Raw genomic sequence first — 22,935 nt, forward strand, 5'->3', positions numbered from 1 at the left:
TGATATTATCAAAACAACCTTTGATTAAAACGTAAATTTGTATTTGGACCACCCTGTATGAGATGTAAGCCGATTAAGTAGTCATAACATGTGGTAGAGAACGAATCAAAAATATTTTTTTCTCATTTCTCGTTCTCTATCGAAGCGTCTCAAAATCTATTTACACAAAAATATTAGAGCATACAACAACAATACAAGGATTTCTTTGTTTACTGAAGAGGTTAATTGATGTGAAGCCAAATTGATCAGTTGGGTTAATATAATTTAGAAACGCGAGTACAAATGAAGTTTTTTGGTTAAGCGGGAAAGTACAGGCGGGTATTTTATTTACATGAACTTGTGTGACTGACATCTAGAATATATGGTTGTGTAAGTGTTTATGTACGAGCAGTTTTGCAAAGCTTCAAAAATCAAAAAATAGAAGCTTCATTAAAACGATTAACAATTTTTTTTTCTTTTTCCAAAAAACCGGGATCTCAAAAGTATTTTCAGTTTTGTTTCGCATACCAATATCACTGCTACTCCCAGTGCCATTGAAAGACGACAGATTCTGCGTAGAGGTCCATGTGCGTGATGATGGTCTGGGTAGTAGATTTTGTTATATACAAAGTATTACTGCTTTCAAATCTATACAATTACCTGGAATTTCCGCTGTCAGTTAAATTCGGCGATGAGACGGCCACATCTTCAATACCCCGCCGGCCGCCATGTTCTTTGTAATCGCGAAAGCAACGTTTACAACGTGTTGGATAGCGGGTCTGGGGATGGAACCCCAGAGGACACAATTGGTCACCTTTTAGCGACGGATACAGATGATGCATTTAAGTGGAAAATCGTTGTGAAGATTAAAATTCCCAATTTAAAGCTGTAAATGAAATATAAAATATTAATTTAGCACAAAAATTGAACATATTTTTCCCCCCAAAATATAATGCAAAATAGCGCAGAAAAAGGGAAAGCAAGAAAAAATAATTGAAAAAAACCCACAAATCAGTCAAGTAAAAAGCAACTCGTAAAAACCATTTGCCGTTCGGAGTCGGCTTAAAACTGTAGGTCCCTCCATTTGTGGAACAACATCAAGACGCACGTCACAAATAGAAGGAGGAGCTCGAATAAAGACCTAACAAAAGTCTACTCGCCAATTATTTGGTTTTTTTTAATCTTTTTTTAATCAGTGTTTCGGACAATACCCTTGATCAAAAAGTTTGCGGAAAATTCAACATACAAGTTTATTACTCAAAAGTGCTCCCCATAAACTGCAACACACTTCATCCAGCGCTTGATCCAGCTTTCGAAACATTTCTGGAACTCTGCTTTCTGCAAAGCCTTCTTCGATTTTTCCATTACCTCTTTTCGGGTTTTTTGGATGTTAAAACGCGTTCCCCGTAGTGTTTTTTTTTACCATAAACAGAAAAACATTTGCAGGCTGCCATATCAGGTGAATTCGATGGCTGTTGGAGGATGTTCGTTTCGTTCTTGGTCAAACATTCACGGATACTCATGGCACTGTGCGGTTACAGCACTGTATGACTACAATAATCCATGTTCCATAAAAACCGTGAGCGTCGCTTGATCGTCTGATTGAAAACGACATGATTTTTTGGTCTTGGTTCATTCAGAGCTCTCCACCCACTCGCCTGAAGTCTAGATTGCGTCTGATAAACCTACGTCTCGTCTACAAAAATGATGCGCTTGATGAATATTGCGTCGGATACCGCCTTGGAAATTAATTATTTGGCGTTATCAAGCCGGTCGGTTTTTTACATGAAATTCATATCCTTTCGGATCACCTTTTGAGCAATACGACTCAAACTCAAATCATTAACTACAATGTTTTGAACGACCGACCCTCTGATGGTTAATTTGCGGTTCTTGATCAACTTAGACCATCCTCGATAGGCTCAGGGATCTCTTCTGAAGCGTTCATGCACCATTGAATCCATTTTGAACAACAAAGTTTAATACAAAATCATTGTTATAAATTCAAATCCATTTTTAAAACTAAAAAATCGAAAACACGTACAGAGGTAGATTTACTCAAGACGGCGTAACTCTTACAAATGTCAAGCAATGGTGATACAATTTTGGTAGGAATGAATCACAGATGTGGCATCCTAACAAATACAAAACAGAACTCAAATCAAATGACTTACAGAGTCACCTAGCGGTTGCTCCGGGAACTTTTGGATCAAGGTGGTATGCAAACACATCAAATCATTTAATTACGTAAATAATTTACGATATTATATTATCAGTCATTCAAATAGCAAAAAAAGAATAGAAAGGGTTCAGCTGCCCACCCAGTTTCTGTGGTCTCACTATTAATGAAGAAAAATTGGTTCTGCTTTGATTTACTGGGAGTCATTGATTAGCTCGCGGGACAGACTAGCAAGTACAGCACTCAGAAACAATTGAATCCATTGTACTGCACTCGGGTTCCCTTTTTAATTTTCTTTAATTAAATCTACCCGATCTCCGAAGAAATCTGTGTAGATCTTGTGGTGCCAAGGAGCCAAGATGGTCGCTTCTTAACACATCAGTGCCAAAGACCTCAAGCCTGATTCGATCGAAGGCCAGGCAGATGCACAGAAAGTGCCAGAAGGCTGTCAGTGCTTTGGACGTATTTGTTTCAACGTGTGACTTCCAAAGGAGTTTACTATCGAGGATTAATCCAAGATATTTAATTTCTTTGGATAGCCAGATTGTGACTCCTTTTAGCTTAGGCAGAACGAGTCCATCAAGCTTCCTCCTTCTGGTAAAGAGGACAATAGCAGTCTTGGTAGCATTTGTCGAAAGCCCATTCGCAAAGCACCAAGTGTGAATCATATCCAGAGTTTTCTATAGATGTTCATAAGCGAAGGGCCTGTTATCAAGCAGACAACGTCGTCCGCATTTGCTTATGCGTTGACTCCCGCATTATTTAAGATGGTGATTAGAGGATCGATCAGCATGCACCAAAGCAATGAAGACAGCACACTGCCTTGGGCAGCCTTCGCTACTTAGCGATGACAAAGGTGGCCACCTTTTACGAATATCACTCCGAGAGTTTACACGGACTAAGAGGACGTAAATAAAAAACAGTATGTTATGTATCATACAGGTACATAGTAGAATCATTTGTTTTCAAAATCATATAACACATTTTTTCCAAGATCAGGATATGTGTCAAATATCTCGCAAAATGTATCGCAACTATCGAAATTAAATTGATTTATTTACATAGCACGCAGATGTATTTATTTATTATTTAAATAAAATGTACATCTTCAGAATGCTAAAATGTTAGTACGCTTAGTCGTAGTAGCCTGAAGTATCATTTAAATAATATTGGCCTATCAGAGACCGCTTTTGCGAAATGGGCATAGAAAGCTCAGAAATGTGAATTGTGAATGTCCTGCATTAGGCAGGCAAAGACTTCACCTCCTTGCTGGTATAGTAGTACCTCCATGCAATCTTTGGCACAACAAACTCAAAATTGTACCAAAATTTGTAAAAAGCCTAAAACTCTAGAGTTACAAAAATTGGCCTTGCACAATAGATCAACTCTGGTCGCAGTGCGTAATGGCCTTCTAATAATAATAACAGTAGTCGTAGTCGTAGATAAAATTTTATATACATACAAATTTGAAATGACTTTATACTGGATATGTAAACATGCAGAATATTCGTTTAATTTTATTGCTAAGATATTGCAAATTTTCTGTTTTGCATGGCATTGATTAATGGAGCTGAAAATGAGAACGAGAGCGTTTGCTCCTTCTGAACTGTTCCACTTTTATCGAGATTTTCTTTGACTGAGCTTAGATTAAGCTGCTGACCTAGAAAACCATTTTATACACCCTGAACATTTGATAAAATTTCGTTGTGGTGTTTTTATTTCATTAATAATTATTCTGTAAAACAAAACTACATATTGAATTGGGGAATAAGTTCATGGCGGTATTTTCTTTTCTTCTTCTTCTTCTTAATTGGCGCGATAACCGCTTACGCGATTTTGGTCGAGTTTAACAAAGCGCGCCAGTCGTTTCTCTCTCCTGCTAACCGGCGCGAATTGGGCACACCAAGTGGAGCTAAATCGTTCTCCACCTGATCTGTCCAACGCAGGGGAGGCCTTCCTCTTCCTATGCTACCACCAGCTGGTACCGCATCGAATATTTTCAGAGCCGAATCGTTTGTATCCATTCGGATGATATGACCCAGCCAGCGTAACCGCTGGATCTTTTGCTACGATAAGTCTATGTGGTCGTAAAGCTCATACAACTCATCGTTCTATCGCCTGCGATATTCGCGGTTGCCAACGTGAAAAGGTCCGAAAATTTTTCGCAGGATCCTTCTCTCAAAGACTCCAAGCGTCGTTTCATCGAATGTTGTCATCGTTCACGCGTCTGCTTCTATTTTACAACGATTTGTTTGCGGTTGGGCAAAGGGTAAGTATTCATTCGATAGAACTCTTTCTGCTCTACAAAACTATTTGAATTGTATTTTTGAGTTATTTAAATTTTCATTAGTTTTGAGGCTTAAAAATGCAATACCCAGGAGGCAAAAATCAACATTTTCGGCACCCGCTCTTTTTTTATTTCCATCGAAGTCATAAAGCTGCCGAAGCAGCCCGAGATATTTGCGTCGTATATGGAGAAAGTTTCTTAGGCGAGTCTACAGCACGAAAATGGTTTGCAAAGTTCAAAAATGGTAACTTTGACGTTGATGGCACGTCCCGGAAGGCCATCTGAATTCGTTGAAAAACGTCTCAAATCACTTTTGAAATAGAACGGTCGCCAAACCAGTCGTAAATTGGCGGAAAAAATTAACTGAGATCATAAAACGATTCTCAGTCACCTTCATTCAATGGGATTTACCGAAAAATTGGGAGCCGGGTTGTCTCACGAGCACAACGAAAAAAACAAAGAAAGACGCCTTCAAAGTGCTTCTCAGCATCTCGCTCGCCATCCAGCAAGGTGCGGTCATAAACAGCGCATTTGGGCCGAATCGTCATGAGAGAAGAGAAATGGTGCCCATAGATCAATATGAAGCAAAGAAATGAATGGATGGCCCCAGGAGATACGCCAAGCCGAGAGTCAAGCCGGATCTTCATCCTCTTCTTTGCATATGTGTTTGGTGGGACTGGGAAGGCATAGTGCACTGGGAAATACTGGAAAAGAATGTCACGGTTAAGAGGGAGTTCTACATTTCCCAACTACACCGCGTTAATGAGGCTATTCAACTGAAAAGACCTAGTCGACATGGCCAAACCACTCTCATTCACGACAACGCCAGGCCCAATGTTAAACCATATGAAGAGCGTTACAACAGCAAACTCATTTATTTGGCGTTCGCGAAATTCCCGACTACTACGTTTAATGAGGAAGAAATTGAATATTTTTGGAAAAATATGCAAGCATGATGTAACCCATCGCGGAGGATATCGACTTCCTTCAAAGAAAACTAAGAGAACTCCTTCAAATATCTTCCCTGGTAATTTTATTTCCACTTTAGTGCCCATTAAAATAAAAATGCGACATTTAGTTCTTGAAAACTTAAAATTTCTAACGGAAATTTATATTCAAATGCAGTCAAAGTGACTGCAAAGGTTTGAAAAATATTATATATATGCAGTTATTGCAGCAATCATCATTCCCAATATCAAAATAAAATGTTGTAAATTCTTAAAGAATATGTGCTGAGTCTTAAAAGATAACCGGTAGGAGAAGAAAGTAATTACAGCCTATGAGGCGGTAACACCAGAAAATAGCAAACAAATCCACAAAATCGTTTTGAATGATCGAAAAGTGAAGTTGCATGAGTTAGCTGACATCATAAATATATCAAAAACGAGTTGGCTTTATATTACATGAGCATTTTACTATGAGAAATCTCTGTTCAAAGTGGTCGCCGCGTTTGCTCGCTGTTGGCCAAAAACAAGAACGTGACGATGATTCTGAGCAATGTTTAGCCATGTTTAAACGTAATAAATTGGAATTTTTTAATCGATATGTGACAATGGATGAAACATGCATGGATCCATCAATTTTCCCCAGCATCAAAACGGTCGTCACCTGAGTGAACAGCAACTGGTGAACCTCTTCCAAAGCGCTCGGAAGCACAACAATCGGTATGTGCGTGGTTTAATATTCATTGACTACTTTGAGAAGGGAAATACCATCAACAATGAATATTATATAGAGTTATTGGAGAGTTTTAAGGCCGAAATTGCAAAAACACGCCCGCATACGGCAAAGAAAAAAAAGACAACGCACCGTGTCACAAGTCAATCAAAACAATGGCAAAACTACATAATTGCTCCCACATCCACTGTATTCGTCAGATTTGGACTAGCGACTACTGGCAGGTCGCAGATCTAAAAAAATACTCACTGGTAAGAAATTTCGATCGAATGAAGAGGTTATCGTTGAAACTGAGGCCTATTTTGAGAAAAAAGATAAATAGTTTAAAAGTTGTATTGAAATGTTAGAGCGACGCTGGAACGATTGCGTTGTTTTTGAGGGAAATTACGTTGATGAATAAAGCTAATTTTAAACAAAATAAAACGTGTTTTCTTTGTTAGGCACGAAACTTTTCAGCCCATGTGTTACTGAAACCAACCCTTAATGCATCACTGAAGTCCAACCCTTAATGCATTACTGAAGTCAATGGATCTCTATTTTAATACAAAACTTAACTTCACTACTCATCTCAATTGCTTTGCTTCGCAATCGCATGTTGCTTCGAAATCCTGGACTATGTTGTCTTTTGTCCGACGTAACAGCTCAGATTTCTCCTACCCATACCCTATGATCAGAAAGTACCGCGAATGTTTAATTTAAACGAACCGCGCACGTGGGAACCGGTCCATATTTTTTTCTTATGTTGGTAGAACTGTAAGACTCACATCTGTCACTTTTTAGCGCCATCGGATCATTAGTGTCTGTCTGGCTTGCCGGAAATGTGGGCAAATAATTTTTGAATTTTGCATAATGATAACGCGCAATCGCACCAAGCCCAAATTGTGCTAGATTAGTTGACCAAACACCAAGTAAATACCATCGTGCAAGCACCGTATTCACCTGATATGGCCCCGTGCGACTTCTTTTTGTTTTCCAAGTTGAAGTTACCACTTCGTGGAAGGAGATTTCAGTCGATAGAGGAGATCAAAGAGAATGCGACGATCCCTTCGCCGGCCTAACAGGAGTGCATGGAGGACTGGATTAAACGTTGGCACATGTGTGTTGCTTCAGACGGGTCATATTATATTTTGAAGGAGATAAAATAAATTTGCCTGTAATTTAACTCTATTTTGTTTTACGTAAACGTTCCCGGTACTTTCAGATCATAGGGTATTTACCAATATATACTTTTATATACTTGACTAGGCTGCATATTGACCGCATTGAGCGAATATAAAAGGTCTTTATCACGCTTGTGCTCCGTTCTCTCAGCCGTACTGATCCAATTCCTTCTAATAAATCCTGATATCAGCTTTTATCTCTGACACCCCTACAAGTCAAATTTGCCGTACTCTCTTGCAGCTTTGCAATTAATATTCTAAATGGATCACTTGACTGCCTCACCCACTTGAAGAAACTAAACTTTTTCATTCCTACGCGTAATCTCCATCCGTCCCTTTGTGTTACAGTGGATTCCCAATATTCGATTTTTATCCAGGGTCTTATTTGCATTAAACAATATTCCTAATCTAGACCTGTCTCTGTCTTCTGGAGTAGTCCGTAGTCTACTGTGCAATTAATTAGTTTAGAAATTGAAATTTGAAAAGTCGAGCTAAGAAGCACCGAGGGATTTGGTAATTCCTGAAACACTCAAGCATGGGCTTTTTACCATTGTATTTAAAGCCCTGAAAAGTGAAATGGTAGATTTTCGAGGAGGAAAGGAGGTAAGTAACAGAAGGATAGGAATAGAGAAATATGTAGATTGTTTGGTAAATCTAAAAATATCTTCCAGCTTGAGAGAACGAATTTTACTCCTTCTCATGACATCGGATCCCAAAATTCGCAGCCTTGCGAATGTAGGGCACTCATAGAGAAAATGCTCAGTGCTATCCACCTCCTTTAAGCAAGACAGCCAGATCGGATCCTCAATGATTTCAAAGGTGGTCATATGTAGACACCATGGATTGTGTCCTGTAATAATACCGACCGAACGTCTTTTCTTCCAAGTTTTAGAAGAAAGTTCGTCAGTTTTCTGTTCTTGCTTGTCACAAAACACTTTGCAGATCTGCAGCTTTTTAGACCGGACCAGCGCTCTTTATGTAAATTGCACACATAATTAATTATTTAGTTCTTAAGTTTTTGTGTTCATTCCTTAGTGAGAAATTCATGTTTCATTTGGCTTAATTAAATAAAAACAAATAAATAAAAAATGCTTGAACTGTAGTGTACGATCGTTGCACTTAATTTTTTATGCCTTTGCAACACTATGCGTGATGAGCTGTAATTCGACATTTTTATCAAAAAGTTTGCTATTTTTGGGAAAAACTTACATATATTCGCTTCCGAGCTCTATTTGCTTTGTTTCAGTGCGTTGTAAAATTTATCTCACCTAAAAGATGGAATTATCTCGTAAAAAGTACGATATTCCACGTGGATTATCAAGACAGGCGTGCACCAATCAACTTACTTCGACTTTTGGCAGAAGAACCACACTCAGCCACTGTGAAACGCTAGTATAACGAGTTCCAACCTGGCCGTTGAACCTTGCAGGATGAATTTCAGCCATATTACAGAATAGAGGCATCCTTGGGCATTAGTGAGATCAGCACACATTCAATATTGCATGAACTTTTAGTGATGAAGAAGATTTGTTTTCGTTGGAGACCGCATATTTTGACAATTTCCAAAAAAAAGAACTCGTATCGATAGGTGTAAGAGAATTTTAAATGTTGAAGAAATACGCTGATTCTATACATATGAGGCGATAAAAACAGCAATCGGCAGTATGTGTGTTTCAAGGCGAGCTAAATCCAACAAAAGTTTTTCGCGGAAGAAGCACCTCGAAGCAAATCGTTGCCTATTGCTTCGGAATATCTGGTTATATCGCAATCCTATCATTAGAGGAGCTTAAAACAGTCAATACTGAGTGGTACATAAATATATGTTTGCCAAAAGCTTTCGAAGAATTAAAGAAACCCAACCGTCGAAGAAGAATCATCTCTCACCAAGTCAATGCAAGCTTCCACATATCGGCTCACGCAAGATAGTTTCCAAGAACTTAAAAGATCGAATTAATGGGGAATCCGCATTATAGCCCTAATTTTTTATATCGGATGGCTTCTTTTTGTTCCCGAATATTAGAAATAAGGTGCAATATAAATGTTCTCCAACGCCTCAAAAGGCTGTTGAAGTCTTTAAACAGCTCGTTCGGTGGTGTCCACTTGAGAGTGACAATAATGATTTGAAAATTGTTTCGAGCGAGTACAGAAGTCTACTGGCTTCCAAGGAGAATATTTTGAACAACAATAAAGTAATTTTCATTACTACTTTACTGTGTTTTTTCTATTAAGCGCAAAATATCTACCATTATTTTCTCGGTAGATGACTGTAGTGATCGATGAAACAATTTAAAGTTTATGCTCGTTGTCAAGGTGACATTTCACATTAAAAAAATTATTTTGCTGTTTTTTTCTTTGTTGTGAAGTTACAGGATGTTAACAATGTTAGTCAATAAAGAGAAAATTCGTTACATTTTACAGTTCCGTTCCGTTCAGCCATTTTTGATGTTAAAGAAAATGTCGGTAGCGTTAAAAATGTCAATACAAACACAGAAATAGTTGAAGTTGATCGCCATTTTAGTAATCGTAGCATCACCCAGGAGCTAAAGATCGACCATAAAAGAGTTTTAAACTATTTGCGCAAAAGTTTTACGCAAACATAATGGATTTCATTTTCCAACAGTCAAATCTAGTTACTATAACTTTGCCTCTAATACGAGGTCTCTTACTGAGTTAAATAGTATCTATAACACACTTGACGTATATTTCGTTATGCCAAAATGGTTATAATGTCTTTCATTTGTTCTAGCATATCAGAAATACTTTTAAGCAAATATTCGGCCGCGGCACAGTGCTCCGAACGTGAACAAAAATGAAAAAATCGAAAATCTTAGAATTGGGACTGATTGTTATGATTTTAAAGCTAAAACTCCAATTAACAAAAAATCCTAATTTATTTTGTGATAAAATATTCCTTAAATCTTATACATCCCCTCAATTTGTTAAGCATATATTTCTATCCTTAATCCCTTGCCGTGCCATTTAGCTCGACGAAACTCGGGCCCATGTGTTACACGTCAACGCGTGGTAAACAGATCAGAATAATATAAACTACATACTTTGTAACAACAAATATGAGACTCGTGACTAACTCTGGTGACGTACAGATAGAAACTAACATTCAATCACGACCCTGGAAAATTTAGAGACAAAAACAAACCTATTACAACCTCCTAACATTTTTTATGGTTGATGGTTATTTGAACCCTCTATTACTAGGAGGAAAGGTTATGTAATTCACTTCCGAGTGAATTTCAATGTCGTGTTATTAGGAGGTTGAATTAGTTTTAAAGGTGACACACAGATGGCGCTATTTATCACTTTATCGCGTTGGCAATACTGAATATATATTCATGACAAAGCCTCATCCCTAGGCTTTGTTTATCAGTATCTGTCATTTCGCTGAAGTATAAACAACGCAGTGTTTTCGTGCTCCGAGTATGTCAACTTTCGTGCCGTCGAAACGCAATTTGCGCGAAGCTTTGCTTTTCTGCTTCAATTTGAAAAAAAATACAACCCAAGCCCATGAATTGCTGCAGGAGGCCTACCCAAAACCATACTCCATCGATTTCAACATGTGAGTACTGGTTTCGACGATTCAAAAGTGGTGATTTTCACACCGAAGACAAGGAGCGTCTTGGCCAGCCCAAAAAGTTCGAGGACGCGGAATTGGGGGAATTGGTAAACGAGGACTCGTGCCAAACCCAAGAAGAGCTTGCTGAATCATTGGGCGTTGATAAATCAACCGTTTGCAAGCGTCTAAAAGCGATGGGAATGATCCAAAAGCAAGGACATTGGGTCCCGTACGAGTTTAAGCTGCGCGACGTCGAACGGCGATTTTTTACGTGCGAATTGCTGATCGAGCGACAAAATCGGAAGGGTTTTTTGCATCGGGTGGTGACTGGCGACGAAAAATGGATCCACTACGATAACCCAAAACGCAAAAAATCATGGGGTTTGCCCGGCCACGCATCAACGTCGACGGCCAAGCAGAATATTCACGGCAAGAAAATCATGCTCTGCATTTGGTGGGATCAGGTCGGCGTCGTATATTTTGAGCTGCTCCAACCGGGCGAAACAATCACGGGGGATCGTTACCGACTGCAATTGATGCGTTTAAGCCGGGCATTGAAAGAAAAACGGCCGGAAACGGTAAAAAGGCACGACAAGGTTATTTTGCAACATGACAACGCTCGGCCGCATGTTGCTCAACCTGTCAAAAAATACCTTGGAACGCTTGGCTGGGAAGTGTTACCCCACCCGCCGTATAGCCCAGATATAGCTCCCTCCGATTATCATTTGTTCCGGCATATGAGTCTCGATTTGGCGGACCAGCGGTTATCCTCGTACGAGGCTACCAAAATATGGGTTGAGTCATGGATAGCCAAGCAGCGGCCAGAATATTGGAGAAACGGCATCCGGAAATTGCCCGAAAGATGGGCGAAAGTTGTAGCTAGCGATGGCCAATACTTCGAATAAAATATTTTGTACCGTTTTTTCACAATAAAGCCCCAAATCTTCGAAAAAAACCTTTAAAACTAATTCAACCTCCCAATATTTATTATAAATTTTAGTGGTAGTGAAGAAACGTTTCACTATCATCAAGTTGGTGATGAATGCAGATCAATTATTTTTTGCAATACATTTAGTACTAGTGAAATCCTTAGTACACTACCGATTTTTTTTATTACTTTCCTCTTCCTTTGCAAGTATACACTTACAAATGTTGCACAACTTACCCAAGCCAAATGTAACCTCCTCTGTGTCAGAAAGATCAAGTGGTGTTAGCCCAGAGTTTGAAATATTGGCTTGGATGGCATATGCAGTATTACCGCTTGCACAGAAAGCAGTAAGACGCGGTGAATGCCAGCAAACATGCCCGACAATCAGAAAATTCACATATACAAGTATAATTGGTGTTAACACCCTTCTTTTGAGTATTTGGCTGAGCTCCTGAGAGATGTTTTCAACAAATTTACGGATCTATACATAGTTTTACGCCGCCTCCGAACCGGAGATGGTTTTTCATGAAAAGCTTTTTGAGAGCAGAAATCCACTGTTTGTCAAAGTTTGCCTAGGAGCCATTACCGTTAGAATCAACTTTTTCTATCAATTGGTGTTTCGAATCTGTGCCATTCCTATTCCTATTCTTCTATTCTTCACTTATTCTTATTTTTCGGTATTTTAGCTGCAAAAAAACATATGTAGATTGGGCTTCTCTTCTCGTACCGCTGATCGTACTTCCATAGCAGTAAGCCGCTTTGGCCGTACGGGCCGCGGTAAATCTGCAACAGTATAATATTTCACATATTTCTAACAATTTTTTATAATGAAGCGATTCCTTCCAACAATTTCTCTTATTTCGCGCAATGACATTTTTTTTACGAGTTTAATTGGCCGCCTGCTTACTGCTTAATGCTTCTTCTATAAGAACGATATTAAACTGCTGAAGAATATTTCTACTTCACTCACTAACTTAACTATTAACAGTTTTCAAAAGAATTTGTTTACTTCTCCGAAATACACCAAAAACAAAACACGGAAGCTTGCTGCTTTTTACTTTACATCTACTCAGTCCAAGCTTTTTCAGATTGTAGTTGAATATCTTGTGAAAAGGTACCAATCCTAAAAAAGGATACGCTCCTGTCTTGTGCAAGTTTTTAATTTAAGGAAAAAATATAAAATTTCAAAGGCTCTTTTGTTTCGGAAAAAAAAAATCTGCAGTATTTTTAATGATTGCGCCACAAAAGTTCAGTTCGATTTCGATAAAGAGAAACCGAACTGGAGCTCGAACCTCGAATGAATCATTGGCCAAAATGGGACGACAACTGCTCCAAAGCGCAACTTAATAGGTCAAGGAAAAACGTGTGCTTTGATAGCAGGCCACTGTCTCCTAGGTCGACATGCTCAAAGATTGAACATTCCTTATTTCGACTATTGCAGAAGCTGCAAGAATGAGGAGGAGGAAGAGTATGTCAAACTCCTCCCTGTGACTGCTCTTAGTGACATACCACTAGGTTTAGATATTTCTTGATCTTGAGTGATATGTTGATCTTAGTGATATAAGTGTCAGCCAGATCAATGGGTTTGCACTTAAATCAAAATGGTTTAACGAATGGCTTAAAACCACAATGTGTCTGCAATGGTCTAAGTGAGTTGACTTAAAGGCCAACTGCCTCTTCTACCTACCTACTGGGAAAATTTTTTTTTTTTAACTTTTTTGAATATTGGCAGCAAAGACCAAAAATAAACTTCTTTGAAACATCTATCTGCTCCTCCATCGAGAGGCACAAGGGAGCAATTCTTCAGTGCTGCAAATCAGCTCTATACCGATCAGCACCAGATCTTCATCGCCACTAAATACATCTAGAAGAAATGTTTAAGTTAACTTCATGCTCAAGTAGTTTCTAGTAAGAATCGAGATTTCCTCCGCAGCATTTGCAATTAAGCTTTGAAAACCTCTTAGTTTTTTATCTTTGTCTCACTTTTCTATAAAACTGAATCAGCTGTGAAACAATTTACCGAACTACAGCACCTTAACAAGCATTCACAGTCCAAAGTTTTCCCAAAATATCAAATAACACATTACCAAAGTAGCAAACCGGCTATGAATACCATTATTATTTTTTAGATATGGGCGAGATAAAGGGCATTATGTTGCAAAAAAAAACGGTAAGAAGTAGGAAATAAATTTTCATGTTAGTGTTTCTATTGGAGGAAGTGTTTCAAAAGGCATAGTAAAGCACGAATTCCTAATTAAACCGAACTCCAGTAAACGGCTGTGGAAAATCGAAGAAGACTGGCAAGAAAATTTTTAAAATAGAGGTAAATATAGGTGGGTGGGCATGGCATTCCTTGTCATGTAGAAGAACTACAATTTGAAAGAAATTAGCGTACATATAGGCATACGAGTATATGGACCTGGCATCACACTTCAATTCGAAAGAGGCAGTTTAAAATTGATATACTAGCAAACCAGCGTCAATAGAAACATCAGTAATGGTTTGAAGAGCCTATTTATAAACATAGATAATTTACGTCCAACTTGTTAAGAAATGATTTCTATGATATCCTTTCAGTATAAGGTTCACGTTAATAGAACCAATATAAGGTTGCTCAGTGATTATCTTACCGCTACGATAGACTCTACTAATCTCAAGGTGTGCAGGCTTTCAACTTCTATATCTCGAAGGTCCCCCAAACACCTATGCTGACGATTGTTCGATAATGGCGTCCGGCAATAACATTCGGCCGCCGTTACCGAATGGGTTGGTGCGTGACTACCATTCGAAATTCAGAGAGCGTAGTTTCGAATCTCGGGGAAACACCTAAATGAAGAAGCATTTTTTGCTAATAGCGGTCGCCCCTCGGCGGGCAATGGCAAACCTCCGAGTGTATTTCTACCATGAAAAAGGTCCTCATAAAAATATCTTCCGTTCGGGGTCGGCATGAAACTCTAGGTCCTTCCATTTTGTGGAACAACATCAAGACGCACGCTACAAATAAGAGGAGGTGCTCGGCCAAACAGCCAAAACGGGTGTATGCGCCAATTGTATATTATGTATATGCATATAATAACATCGAGGACTTGTCTTCCGAAGTGAACGTTTATTTCGCCAGCCTTTCTCGCTCTTTCACTGCGAGGAATTTCTAGTTTTTCTCCACTAAATCCACTAAATGGTCGATGGAAGTCAAACTGCAGTTAAAGGTGAAAGTCCAAGAAGTCCTCAAATCGCTAGCCGGCAGCACTTGGAGCAAACACAAAGCAATGTTGATGACGATATTTAAAGCAATTGGTCAGTCGGTGGATACTAAATTACACTGCGCCCGCTCTAGCCGCCTGCTACAAGTGATTCATAGTAGACAAAGCTATCAAAATACTGCTATCAGGACAACCACCTGATGTCTCCTTCGTACACCTACACAACGAGGCTTCCATGCTCCCTTTCAAGGAGCACAGTCCAGTAAAATGTTCAGCAAGCAAAATTTGCCTGGGTGTCACGGTAGAAATCACCCCTGTAGACATTTGCTGGAACCTGAGCCACCTCCCAGACGAGTCAGAGAATATCTCTTCAACTAGGCCGGTGAAATCCAGGACCAAACACGACTGTAACTAGTGGATTGGACTATACAGGGTGCGCCATCTTTTATGTCGGTATGAAAACATTGAATAACTTTGAAAAAAAAAAAAATAACGGATTTTTATAACTGAGGTATTTTTATTTGGTTTGGTAATTTACAATTCATTAGAACTATTTTTTGAATACAATATCAGTCAAGTGGCCACCTTTATTAGCAATCACAAACTGCGATCTTTTTTCAGCGTTTGTCATCACCTTGTCAAGCATTCCTGGTTTTATAGCGTCGTTTTCGGCACGAATGTTTGCCTTAAGCTAGTCAATAGTCTGCGGCATGTTGGCGTAAACCTTACTTTTCAGATAACCCTACAAAAAGAAGTCCAGGGGGGTTAAGTCAGGTGATCTGGGGGGCCAGTCGATGTCGCCTCTTTTTGACACTAGACGTCCCGATAATTTTCGTTGCAGAAATTCAATTGTTGCATTCGCAATGTGGCATGGCACACCGTCTTGTTGAAACCAGTAACCGTCTTAACCTTTCTCACGCATTTGCGGGCAGACATAATGAGCCAACATTCATGGATATCGGTTTCCATCGACCGTTCCGTTTTCTCGGAAAAAATATGACTCAATCATGGTTTTGGCGCAAATGCCGGCCCAAACAATTATTTTTCGGTCATGCAATGGCCTTTCATGGACCTCGTGTGGATTCTCAGTTCCCCAAATGCCGCAATTTTGTTTATTCATGCTGCCAGAGAGGTTAAAATGCGCCTCGTCAGTCATTAAAATTTGCTTCCAAAAACTGGATTTAGGGTCAACCATTCGAGCGATTGTTTGGCCGTATTCCAAGCGACGTGAATGGTCTGTCGGCAATATTCGTTGTGTCAATTGCACTTTTTACGGAAACAAATTTAAATCATCCTTTAAAATGCGCCCATTGTGGTTTCACTGACGCCAAAATGCTGAGCGCGACGACGATACGACACTGTTAGCTCCTGAGCAAGGAGAGCGTTGCTTCAACAAGTTCACTGGAACGTCTTGGTCGTTGATGAACGACATGTTGACGATCTGCTACTGTGTCGTGCTCAAAAAAATTCGACACCAAACGACGAATAGTACTGTCAGATGGTGCGTGTTTGCCGCCATACTTTTTGCGATATGCGCTTTAAGTTAGAACAATAGAACGACTATTTTCGATTTATAGAGTCACTATTTCAGCGCATTGTTTCAGTGTAAAGCGATCCATGGATGAATTTGTACTGAATTGACGTATCGAAAAAAGTTATGTTGAAGTCAATCGGTTGGTAAATGACCAAGTTATTCAGCCTTAACATACCGACATAAAAAATGGTGCACCCTGTATATATATAGGCCTTAAGCGACGCTCATTTCTTACCACCTTCCTAAACTACCGATCCCCGAATGCCGTTATCGGAGTCCACCCATTGCAGACGAAGAGCTTCAGCTGCGTCGTGCGACCCGCGTAACTTTAACTCAATTATGGTCTGGATATTGTAGCAGGTTAAACTCTTACTTATTCAGAATCGACTGCTAAAACGGCTTTAGTGAGGCAATTTTTTTCTTCGCCTTGCAGACCATGAGACGTTTCATCCAATTATGTGTCAATGTCCAGGCTTAATCACACATAAATTGGCGTACATAATCCCTTGTACAGTTAAATCCTTAACCATTAGAAACTTATCTACTACTTTTAGCTTTTATTAGAAATTCTAAAGGTCTCTTAAGTAACCAAGGTTAGCAGATTGATTCCAATGCTCTTCGTTTCGATATACCCAGTTTTCTAGTTCCCTATTAGCATAAGAGTTTTGATGATATTTAAACGCCAACTTAGAGTCCAGCATAACACCTAAACGAATGCAGTTAATTTTAAGATATAATTTATCCTTTTTTCAAATTAAATGACATAAATTTTATCACCGTTACGAATGTCCAGTATTTTACTACTTTTGCTGATGCTTGAACTTATGTTTCTGAAAATCGATCAGTCGCAGTCGAACCAGATAGCAAAAGCAAAAAAGTGCCCTGAAAGGCCCGAAGTATTTCGGCTGTCGACAGCATTGACAGCTTTTCTTTTCACTGAATGACTTTTGGTAAATTCCACAGTTAAAGCAGGAGCAACAATTTCTCTCCGGCAAATAATGTACAGGGTCCAGCATTGTGTGAGACGGTGCCGAGTCCTTTTGAAACATCCATGGTCTGCCACTAAAATGTTTGTCTGCCCACGGCTTCAAACCAACTTCCAGAGTACTTGCCCGATAATATTTCGCATTTACCTTGACGCCTTGACAAACCATTACCTGTGGCGGCTGTTGCCTCCTGGTAGCCAATTGATGACTCAACTTCGTATATGGCATTTTACGAATTGCTCAATTTGAAAGAATTTCTCGTCAGAAAACACAACATTCGGAAATTGACCGTTTTCGGACAAGCGATGCAACTCCTTCGTCCTCTCAAGTCTGACTCGTTGCTGCTTTGGTGTGAGATCATGCACCTTTTGGATCTTGTAAGGCTTGACTTTGACATCATTTTTCAGTATGCGGCGAATGCTACAGTCAGATATTTTTAGTTCTTTCGCCATTTGATTGGTACTCGTCGGGGATTTCGCTCAAGTCAATTCTTCACTTTTTGAACCTTTTCACGTGACGTTGCAGTCTTTTGTTGACCACCTCCATGACGTTTCGCGATGTTTTCAGTAACGAGTAATGGTGCGATAAACAAAAACTTTATTTACTTTCAGGTGCTCGAGCTCACGAACAATCGCTGGTTGTGATTTTCCAGCCAAATATAAGGCAGTCACTTTATTACATTTGAAATCCATTTTTTTCGCATTGGACTGTCAAACAGCTGATGCCCGCGCATCACCTACCCCAGCGGTCTGAAGTCGGTTACACTTCGAGTGCCGGGCCTTGTACATTAGACATACCAAATTGCTAACGCAGCCTGTCTTCTGACATACTTGGGAACTCAAAAGGCTTAATCACAGCAGGATCGCAGGAAACGCTCGATCTGCACAGATTATTTGCTTTGAGGAAAAGTATGGCTGATCCTATGACTGTTAGGTATATGGCTACCAAGAACTTCTTAGCTTTCATTAAGTATTCCGAAGTTGCCTTGATGAAGTCGGGATATAAAAGATCGCAGGGTGATGCCCAACATTGTATCTTATTTTGGTATTATACGAGTATTAGAGCCAACAAGTCGCACATTTAAAAACTACGGTAGAAACGATTTAACAATTAACGCAAAATCAATCAACAGGTGAGCATAATATGGACTTTTACTTTATAGAGTTCGAATTTTCGAAATACGAGCACTATTTATACGACAGAGTAGAGATTTCGCAAATACATAAATTGGACGAACGATTTCAAAACTTTTTACGACGATAGATAGAAGTTCTCACACTCATACAAATAAGAGAAGGTAAGTAATGCACCGCACATTTCGCGTACAGAGCGATTTGCTTTTGAGGTGAGCATAAAAACTGTGCGCAGTGGGGTACTTCAGAAATATTGCGCATGTTTTTTTGCCAAAAAAATGAACACAACAACTAGAGAGGATCTCAATAAAGAGAGAGCAAATAAGGGAGAGAGAAATATTACAATAAACAAAGTGAGCGGGGGAATTTTAGAATGAAAAATGGGAGAACATTTTTGAAATGTAGAGTAGAATGTTGACGCAGAAAACATTGTTCCAATTTTTTGTGTTTTTTTTTTTGTGTTTTTGGGTAATTTTCATTCCCTCGTAACCTATTTTTGTTAGCTTATCCCGAAATATAGGAAAACGCATTTTGAAATAAAAGCAAAAGGCAAACAAAAAACTCGAACACAATGAAATTGAAAAATTAATATGCGGCATTATAGGCAGACGCGCTCATTACTGGCGCCAGTGAATACTTACCGAAAATGTGGGGTTGTGTTGGCGGAGATGATGCTGGTGATGCTGGTGACGGCACCAATACAAATTCTTTGGTTTATACGTCGTCAAAGAGTTTGTGTTTTTATTGATTCTAATTCAGTGGATACGTCTGGCCCACGCGATGTTGCGGCTGGAAATTCGTTGCAGAATTAAGGCATACAGAATAAGAATTTCCGGTTCTACTGTTCACTTGTTGAGATAAAGGTGAGTTATATAGAATAGTCGGGTTCAAGGATAATAATGGATAATACAATAATTTATTGACTTATGTATTGACGTTGGGCGCGTGGCGTGGGTTACTGTTGTTGTGGTGCTTCCTTGGCTACTTATTGTTTAATGCATACATACATACATTCATACGTATGTGCATGTATGTATGTATCTGGCTGTGCTCGTAAGTATTTCCTTTTTACCGTCGTTATTGCTCTTTGTGTTGGTGTTTTTTTTTGTGTTTTTATTTTTGGTACTTATAGTTTTATTATAAGTATTTTGTTGGTGTTGTTGCTATGTATATCAGCTGCCACTTTGGCTGTTGCTACTACTGCTACAATACTCGTACTTTTGTTGCTCGTTGACGCCAATGTTGTTTATGATGTTTTTGTTATTTTTGTTGTTTGTTGCTTGTTGCTTATTGTTGTTGTTGCCTTTGCTGCTGCTAGCTATTGAAACTACGTTTTTCATTCATTCACAAAGCACAATTTTCAAATTGCGTAACACTTTTTTTCACTTTACTTTTTCACGTAAAAACATGCGTATGTATGTATGTGCGTACAAACATACAGACAAGCACTAAACACACATACGCCATATGGAATTTACTGTAGGGAATTTTTAGAATTTTAAATGCCATACAAAAATACTACATAATTCGCTATTTTTTCACTTTCGTAAGCGCACAAGCTGCCAATTAATCAACGTGTGTTTGATTGTGCTGCATTCATTTCTCTAAAATTACCAATATGGATTGCGGTATATGCGCATATGTATGTTAGTGCAAATTTAATATAATAAAACTAATATTTTTTAACTTTATTAATCTATTTAAATGTTCATAATCTTCTGCGATTAAGTGAAATAAAATAAAAATATTTCGCGTTTTATTGAATTTGTTTCCACGCGAAATTTTAATGCTTTAATGTAATTTTCACATAAAACTGCCGTTGCAAAGAAAATAAAATATTTAGCTGTGTTTTAAAAATAGCCGCATACTTTAAAAGTTTCTGGCGGAACAGACACGGCACACATTACACACACACGCGCACATACTCGGCACATCGCCGCATCACTTCAATACATATTTCAATTTAGTGCAATCACTATAAATCGAATTTACTTATAGATATGTATGTATATGCGCTCGATCAACGTAATTTTTACCTTTGCATAAATTTTCTTTAATATTTTTCTACAATAATTTGATTTTTTTATTTCGAACGATTAAAATAATTTAGAAATTTTTTCACACAAAAGAAAAATCTACATTTTTCAGCACACTCTTCCTAAATTCAAAAATAACTGCCTCTATTCATCTCTTTCGCACTAATAGGGGGCAGTATTTGCACACTCGCTCGACACGTATTGCACTCGATTCGAATTGGAAGATCGTTGCGAACTCTCGAACGTCCGTCGTAGAACTGAACGCTCGTATTGCAAAAAGTCTCGGGGAAAACTCACAAAAGCCAAAAATCGGAAAAGCATTTTCACGTTTCCACGCTTTTCTTGCTTGCACTCATCCATCAGCTGCATGCGATCTTGTACGAACACTCGCTCTCTGTGTTTAGAATGCTTTGTTTTAATTGTTTTTTTTATATGACTGTTTCTTTTTTTATGCGCAGCGGATTCACACAATTGCTACAAGGCACACGCGCCAGTATCTGCATACCTTTTAGAAGTAAGAATTTGGCTCTGACCGAATCACTTTGTTGTTCTTATGGTTATTCTTTCTTTCGGCTGCATTGGTTTGCGCACATTCATACGTACATGCAATAAAATTGTGCTTACAAGTATGTAGTAGTCTATGCCATACCGACATATGTATGTATGAATGTGTTTTATTAGATCGGTGAGTTGGCAGCAACGCCTCTGTGCCGTAGAATTACTAGACAATACATCATTATTTGTTTCGCTATTCCTAATTATCATTTGCTTTTGTGTGCGTGTATTTTCATTAGGGCATTCCATGCATGAAGCAAAACGGAGCTAAGACAACCCAGTGACTTTTGTGCAACCCACAGGGTGGGGTCCTGTCTCCACTTTTATAGTCCTAGCTTTAAATAGTATTTTACTGAGACTCAACGGAGGGGGAGTGAAGGTAGTCTCATATGCAGATGTCGTCGTGATTCTAACAGCAGCTTTATTTACTTCCACTATTAGCGAAGGAGTTCTGGGCAAGCTTAATAGATGAGCTGCGAGCAGTGGCCTCATTGTTAACCCAAGTAAAACGCTATGCATGTTGTTTACAACTAAAAGCAATACTCCTCAGTTTAGACTACCATCAATGGGATTGAAATTCCACTTACAGACAGAGCGACATATTTATGAGTAGTGCTAGATCCGAAGCTTAACTGGAGGGGCAATGTAGAAAAGTGGATAGAGAAAGCTTATGTGGCTTATTACACTTGCAAAACACTTGATGCTGTGCTAATAGGCTATCGGCAAACCCCACCAAAACTGTCATGGTATTGTCCTCTTCACCAGAAGGAGGAAGCTTGATGGATTCGTTCTGCTTAAGCTAAAGGAGTCACAATCCAGCTTTCTAAAGAAATCAGATATCTTGGAGAAATTCTCGATAGTAAAATTCTTTGAAAGTCACACGTTGAAACAAAGACATCCAAAGTACGGACAGCTTTCTGGCAGTGCAAAGGTGTCTTTGGGAAAACGTGGTGTCTTTCTCCTAACAAGATCCTATGGATCTACACGGCTATGATAAGACCTATTATCACCTATGCATCAGTGGTCTGGATGAGCAGACTCTCTCTCGTGGAAGTAAGGAGGACCTTGTCAAGACTACAACGCACTGTGGCCATCTGTTGCACCGGAGCTTTTCCGACTACTTCAGGCCCGGCTCTGAGGTCTACGTGGGACCCAGCGGGACAAAACTTCACTTTGCTCTTGGAATGCATGCACCTGCCATGAACTTTGTTGTGGAAAATAGCTGGAAAGGCACATCTACATGTGTCTGCAGCAACAGCCAAGCTGCGTTCATGGCCTTAGATAGCCCCCGACCACATCATACCACATAATAGTCCGATGCCAACATGGGTCCCGGGATACATGGGCATCGTGGGTAACTAGACCTCTGACTCCTTATCTAGGATGGGCTCTGAGGGCAACTTCTTTGGCCCGGAGCCCGTTCTGCCACTCCCTTCTGTAGACATCAAAGCCACGGTTACCAAATGGGTTGCTGAAACCCACAAGCTAGCTTGGCAGGATGAGAGAGACTGCAGGTGGACTAAACTGATATTACCTGTCATTAAGCAGAAACGACTGTAGGCGGCTGGTTGGACTGATGACGGGCCACTTTCTGTGAGCGAAGCACATAGAAAAGGTAGGCATCTAAGGCAGTGTAAGCATCTAAGGCAGTCCAGCTTGTGAAGAGGAGAATGAGATCAGGCTTGAGGTCTTGGGCACTGATGTGTTAAG

General features: G+C 39.3%; 1 protein-coding gene across 4 annotated transcripts in view; it reads right to left on the reverse strand.

Moving 5' to 3' along the window:
• The window catches only part of LOC129247115 (myosin-9), a 45,696-nt gene extending 25,777 nt beyond the window's left edge, over positions 1 to 19,919 (reverse strand). For all 4 annotated transcript variants that reach the window (XM_054886051.1, XM_054886052.1, XM_054886053.1 and 1 more), the window contains exons 1-3: positions 19,276 to 19,919; positions 640 to 865; positions 508 to 581 (exon numbers count right to left, since the gene is read on the reverse strand). In XM_054886051.1, the coding sequence (XP_054742026.1) occupies positions 508 to 581; positions 640 to 821 (256 nt within the window). In that variant the 5' untranslated portion in view covers positions 822 to 865; positions 19,276 to 19,919. The remainder of the gene's footprint in view (positions 1 to 507; positions 582 to 639; positions 866 to 19,275) is intronic.
• Positions 19,920 to 22,935: the final 3,016 nt, after the last annotated feature.

This window comes from Anastrepha obliqua, chromosome 5 (assembly GCF_027943255.1).
Source record: "Anastrepha obliqua isolate idAnaObli1 chromosome 5, idAnaObli1_1.0, whole genome shotgun sequence".
In the NCBI taxonomy this organism is placed as follows: domain Eukaryota; kingdom Metazoa; phylum Arthropoda; class Insecta; order Diptera; family Tephritidae; genus Anastrepha; species Anastrepha obliqua.